A 6416-nucleotide genomic window follows, 5' to 3' on the forward strand; every position below is an offset into this window, starting at 1 on the left:
CCTTAGACTTTTGGCTTTTGAGGTCATGTCTCTACTAGGAAATTAAAAAATGCTTGGCATTGTTCTTTGGGGTCAGCTGGCACTGAATGGTCCATGTTCATATGATTAAACTGCTAGTTTGCATTATGGAGTGGCCACATTCAAACTGCCTATTGCTAAATTGTCTTGGCCTGTGTTAACTTCTGAACCATGCTCTATAATTGTTTGGAACAACAGTAGCTGGCCTGGGACAAAACTATGCCAGGGGCCATTTATCTAAGAGTGAAGATAATGGAATTCTATTACCTGAAAACCTTCCTTGACAGACTTTATTTTACTAGTACTGATACAGCTTGATTGGCTTTTGATAGTTAATTCACTTTGAAATTTTAGAGACTGTTGAATTAGTTTTATCTTTTTTAAGACTCTTTAGATCATGTCTCCATATAGCAAAACCAGAGATCTTCAGATTTCAGTGAGATGGAAGGAAACCACAAGCTGATTTAATTGGAAAGTGGAGGTTATTTTAGAGTTTTGGAGCGTGCCTTTTGATATACAGTGTAAGTGGGATCGTTCTCAGGGGATCAAGTTTCTCTTATTTGATAGGCTGATATATTATTGTTATGATAGAGGATATATTTTGAGCTACAGGTTGTGGATTAACTCAGTAGATGGATATAATAATACAATTTGCATAAGCTGACTTAGGAAACAATGCTTGTTGAGTAATATTTTAAAAGAAACGGTTGCAGAAGCCACCATCTCAACAAAAAATCCTTGTGAGAAAGCTATATTTTTCTGACTGCATTATGCAGGCATATCAGGTTTTCTGAGGATTTGACAGAAGCTGTGTGTGTCACAGGAGAAAAAACAGAGGTGCCACAGAAAATGCAGAGACGGGAGCAATGCAGACAGTTAGAGATGCCTCCAGCATGACCCAGAGAGAGCACTTGTCTAGTTAGGAGGTGAGCCTGGAACTGTGAGCAAAGAAACTGTTGTCCACTGTTCTGACTCATACTGTGTTCCCAAGAAGCAGCATTTTACATATTTTCTCTGTTTATAAGCATAACTGCATCTCAGAAATACCCGCTTATATTGCTTCCCTGATCAGAAACAACTATGCTGCCAAAATAAATGGGCCAAAAGGGAGAATGTTGTTTGAGAGCAACTATGTTAAGGGGGGGAAACACTAAGACTGCATGGGCTCCTTCAGGAGCACAGTGAGTTTCAAGCTATTGTTGATATACCTCATAGCAGAGTTTGTAATCACTGCAAGTAACGACTGGGACTGATTTAAGTAACACACTTGAGCTCTCTTGCCTGAGATGAAGACTAAGGTCTGTTAGCAGGCTTTGGTGCAGGATTATCCACCCAGTCTCTGTAGCTCAGCACATACTGAAGGGAGAGTGAGAGCACTAAATAGTTGAACGTAGGTTATACAAGTCTTTCACAACATGGGGAAAAGATCAGTATTGCTCTGTAGTCAGTACAAATGGATTATAGAGCAGAAGACAGAATTGAAACTGCAACCAGATGAACTTCTAGAAGAGTTCAAAGAAAGATAATGTTTTAAATGTAGTAGATAATCAAATTTGAAAACAAATATTTTTTCAAAAGTAGTAGATAATCCATCCTGCGCTTTCGTGAGCTGCTAGAGAAGAATCTTTTTTGAACCATTAAGCAGGCTTCCTTGGTACAAGAGTTTCTTACATAGTCTTACAGATGTCACTGCTATTCCATATAGCTGTTAGGCAAGCTGTCGAAGGAGATGCTCTGAAGGAGAATCTTGCACTGATTCTAAGACAAAAGATCTGGGCAGGTTAAAACTTGTGGTTTCAATATTTGGTTCCTTGAAGCTGCAGAACTAACATGAAGAGTATCACTCACCTTACTTACCAGTGTGTCCTTCTGAATGATCTCTTGGATCAAAACATACGGAGGAAATGTTTAGAGGAATTCAAAGGTCATATGAACAGTTACAGATGCTGGATCTGCTTTTGCTTTCAGAGACTAAATCACTGTATGTCAAAGAGTTTGTAATGAATCTTGCATGTACGTGAAACAGACAATGCAAGATGAGTGAGTTAGTTCTTCAGGGATCCTCTGCTCTGCAAAAATAAATGCTTAAACTAAGCAGTAGCAGCATGATAGCATACCTTGCTTTAACTTTGTGCTGAAGATAAAAATGAGTGGTGAGATAGTGTTTTACTTAGAGCAGAAAATGTCAGTATCGTTATCTTTTGATGCTGATTTATGTTATTACCAGGATTTTTTTTTATTTCACATTAGGTTGGCTCTGACCTCAGTGAATAAATATGAAGAAGCAATTACCAGTTACCAAAAAGCACTCGATCTTGATCCAGAAAATGACTCTTATAAGTCAAATTTGAAAATAGCAGAACAGAAACTAAGAGACATGTCCAGTCCTGTAAGTTAGCTCTGCATCTATTTATTTACAGTGGTTTTAACTGAGATTTTTGTTTAGGTAAATTAATTTTCATATGCAATTTGTTTTTTAGACTGGAACTGGACTGAGTTTTGACATGGCAAGCTTGATAAACAATCCTGCCTTCATTAGTATGGTGAGTGTATTTTAAGCTTTATATTATATTATTTTTATGACTGCATTTCTAAGAAGAACTCCTGTTCAATAAGACAAGTGATTTTACTGCTTATTATAATTGGCAGTTGTTTCATTATACTGAATTTAAACTTTTCTAAGTGATTTTACACTCACACCAGTAAGTGAAACTTACATCTCCTCTAATGCTTGTCTAATTTCCAACTGATCCTTTACTACTTATGAACAAAAATATGCATAGATTAGCTATGCTGTTTTTATAGATGGCATGAATAAGAAAACACTGTCTACAGCAAGATGAAAACATCTGTCTTTTTTGTTCCCCATGTAAGCAGTTAGCAATGAATATAAAAAAATTGCCTCTTAAATGAGTAGCAGTTGATTCAGATGCAACCTATCCAAGATGGAAGTAACCCCAATACACCTTTTTGTTCTTACCCTTTCAAGTTATCCCTGACTTTCCTAAGTGTGCAGCATTTTGAGATGTGCAGATAGTGAATATACCTTTACTTCCAATACACTGAAAAGTTTTGGTTTTCTCTCTCAGTTTTTCTCCATGCATGGCTTTCTTAGCAAAATGTTATGGATTAACTTTGAAGAATAGGGTTGGGAGGGGGAAAAAAAAAAAAACCAACTTGTTCCCTTTGAGAACCCAGTTAAAACTTCACTACCTCTCTGGCAGCTCCTATATGACAGAACACTTCAACCAGTTCCATTTCAGCATGGAAACACACTGCATGAGAGAGAGAGAGAGAGAGAATAGATCCGGTCTGATGCTGTGTACTAGATAATAGAGATGGTAAGCAAGGAAGAAGCGAGCAAGTTTTCCAGCAGCATTAGTGATTAAATAGCACTGGAACTCCATGTACCACTTTGCTGGCCGCATGACTTATTTAGTCAGTCTGCATCTGTTTAGAGTCGAAAAGGTATTCTTCAATATGGATCTAACTATGGGGCAAGAATTTTTGTGTATCACTTCCAGAAGAAGCGCAGCCAAGTAGAGCAGAGGATGTTCAGCCAGGAATGAATGTGGTGGGGGTTTGTTTGTTTGTTTTTTACTTCACTCACTGTCTGACCTTGAGAAAATCACTTCTGACTACTGTTTTGTGCCCAGACCTAGATCAGAGTTCTTGCTGATGCAAGAGACAACAAAAGCTGAATTTAGCATTTTATATTCAACTACAGACTAGAGAAAACAGCCTATTTACTTTGGCGAGGTTTTGTGGAAATGTATTTTGATCAATAAAATAAATAGTGTGGATGTTTGTTTTTACATTTGACAAGATTAGTGAATGAGCAGATACTCCATTGTGCCTTTTAGTCTTATTCATACAGCCACTGATCTCTGTAGGAATTACAATACTAACTTTACAGCATCTTCTGGTTTATTCTGTAGTATCTGTCCATATGCACTCTTACCCTATGGTAAATACATTGTAATTTTTGAGATATGTTATTAATGAGAAATTTAACAGCCTTGTGCTTAGGACAATGGAAGAAAATACTTAAGTTACCATAGAAGATAAATGTTACCATAAAACCGTGATACAAAGTAAATCCGCAGCCTGATTTACTCTGCAGTATTTTGTTCATGTGGCCATAGCCTTAGCAGCTTGTACCTGCTCTAGGAATAACAGCTGTAAAGCTAATTTATATAATCTGGGAACTAATAAAATACAGCCTTTTCCCCAAAAAGGTCAGTAGCAAGCCTTAGACCCTAGAAGTCTTAAGCTAATTTTTTAGTTTTAGGGTACTGGGTTTTTGTGCTTCATGACTTAATGTTCTATTTTTCATGTCTGACTCTGAATAACTGTAATTGTAATCAGTATTTGTTGTCTAAAGTATAATAAATTGTCAGCTTCATAGCCTAGAAATACTTTCCTGTAATGATTTTTTTGCTGGGGATCATATATCTCTGTGCACATAAATTTATCTTATGTTTTGTTACAAATTATAAGTTAAATTATATGTTTTTTCACATCTTCCTCAATGATACCTAAGTAGTAAAGGTATTATAATTTCAGCTATATGTTGTCTATTCTAGGCAGCAAGTTTAATGCAGAATCCTCAAGTTCAACAATTGTAAGTATTAATATGGATTATCATTGAAACAAATGTCTTTAGGGGATTGAATTAACAGAGGAAAACAGATAGTGCTGTTTTTCTGAAAATATAATTTTATTGTTGTGTACTGTAAATAGAACTACTACAGTTTATTGCTTACTCTAAATGCCAACCCTGTGTTAACTGTTTCAGGATGTCAGGGATGATGTCAAATGCCATCGGTGGCCCTGCTGCAGGTGTTGGTGGCCTGTCAGATTTGTCCAGCCTGATCCATGCGTAAGTGTTATGAATCATATAGTTTTAACTATATTACTTTTTTTTTTTTTAAAGAAGCGGCATTTTATGCCATCTATTTAAAAGAGTTGGTCTCAAGCCAATTATATTGTGGACTCTCCCTACCGTAGGCCTGATTATTATTAAAACTGAGAAGTCCAAGACTTACTTTCTGCTCTCTTAAGTTGTTTGCTTGCTTTCAATGTCAATGGCAGAACTGTGGGCTCAACTTCACTTTCTGGTTTTCATGTGCTGTTCATTTTCTAAATGCTACTTACTAAAAATGCTACTTCAAACCTTTAGGTGCCTCTACAGCTTGCTCTCAAATTGCATTGATCAAATTACTACTTAATATCCCAGATACTATTTTGAAAAGCTGCAAATTTGCTGAGCACAGATTGCAATAGGTTCCAAAGGTGACTCCTGACTGACAATGCTCCAGCATTCTTGCATTGAGAGTGGGAGGGCTGTTTGTTCAGGGAACTCAGTATCTAATAAGGAGAGCAGTGGCTTTTACAAAAGCCAGGGCTGAGCTCATTTATAATGTGATAATCCATCTGGAACACAGTGCACAAAAATATGTGCCATTTGCTTATATGGCAAATCCTTTTAACAGGTATACCGTTTTACTGTAGTCCAGAATTCTAGCCTGTTTCAAGCTATGTTTTAAGTTTTGCCCCTCCAGGGCAAAGTAATTTATAATTCATGTTACAAGAAGGAATCTGCCCCGACAAAACCGAGGCCTGTTTTGACAAAAATCGTCTGCTATGTGTCATACCTCTAAAAATGGTGACTTTCCTTTAACCTGCACTGTGCTTTAAAGGTGTCTTGATAACCTCTGCTACCTGGGCAAAATGCAGAAGTTGCAGAGAATCCCATGCCAGCCTATTCAGGAAGTAGTGGGTTGTACTCACTTGCTTTTCCTAATTAACTAGTGTCATGCTCCTCTTTTACATAGACTTAATCTCACCTGTTTGTTTTAGTCTTAAGTTGCAGTTGTTGTAGAGGTGGATCTGTCCTTACTTTAGTCTTCCAGAGAAGACTAAAGGTGGAATCCTTTTTACTAATGACCTTCTGCCCACAAGCACAAGTTGGCAGTAGCATACTTTATCTCTGCAAAAGCTTATACAAGGTTGCCCTTCAGCTAGAAGAGTATTTACCTTAAACAACTGTAACGGAGCCCCTTGAAAAGAAGGGAGCAAACGACTGGAGCAGTTTGGCTAAATTTTAGTCTTAGCAGTAAGTTAACACTTCTTCCTCGATGTTATCAGGTACAAGTAATAGTCCTAAAGAATGAAAATGAAGGCCTGACAATGATCTTGTTTGGAGAGATTCTGACTAGATAAAGCCCAAATACCACACATGTCATCTTAGTGTATATAGTCTTAATCTTTAGTCCTTAGTCTTAATTTTCTTTTAATGCAGCTTTCAGTTATAGTATTCTGTTTTCTTACAAATGCTGCTTGTCAGTTTTTTTTTTTTTTTCACCTGCTCTTTTACATAAAACTGTTCAACACAG

General features: G+C 37.0%; 1 protein-coding gene across 7 annotated transcripts in view; it reads left to right on the top strand.

Moving 5' to 3' along the window:
• LOC104146885 (small glutamine rich tetratricopeptide repeat co-chaperone beta) overlaps positions 1–6416 on the top strand; it is a 29060-nt gene that overhangs the window by 13890 nt on the left and 8754 nt on the right. For all 7 annotated transcript variants that reach the window (XM_068924563.1, XM_068924566.1, XM_068924562.1 and 4 more), the window contains 4 exons: positions 2269–2407; positions 2499–2561; positions 4605–4642; positions 4817–4900. In XM_068924563.1, the coding sequence (XP_068780664.1) occupies positions 2269–2407; positions 2499–2561; positions 4605–4642; positions 4817–4900 (324 nt within the window). The remainder of the gene's footprint in view (positions 1–2268; positions 2408–2498; positions 2562–4604; positions 4643–4816; positions 4901–6416) is intronic.

Source organism: Struthio camelus, chromosome W (assembly GCF_040807025.1).
Source record: "Struthio camelus isolate bStrCam1 chromosome W, bStrCam1.hap1, whole genome shotgun sequence".
NCBI lineage: Eukaryota > Metazoa > Chordata > Aves > Struthioniformes > Struthionidae > Struthio > Struthio camelus.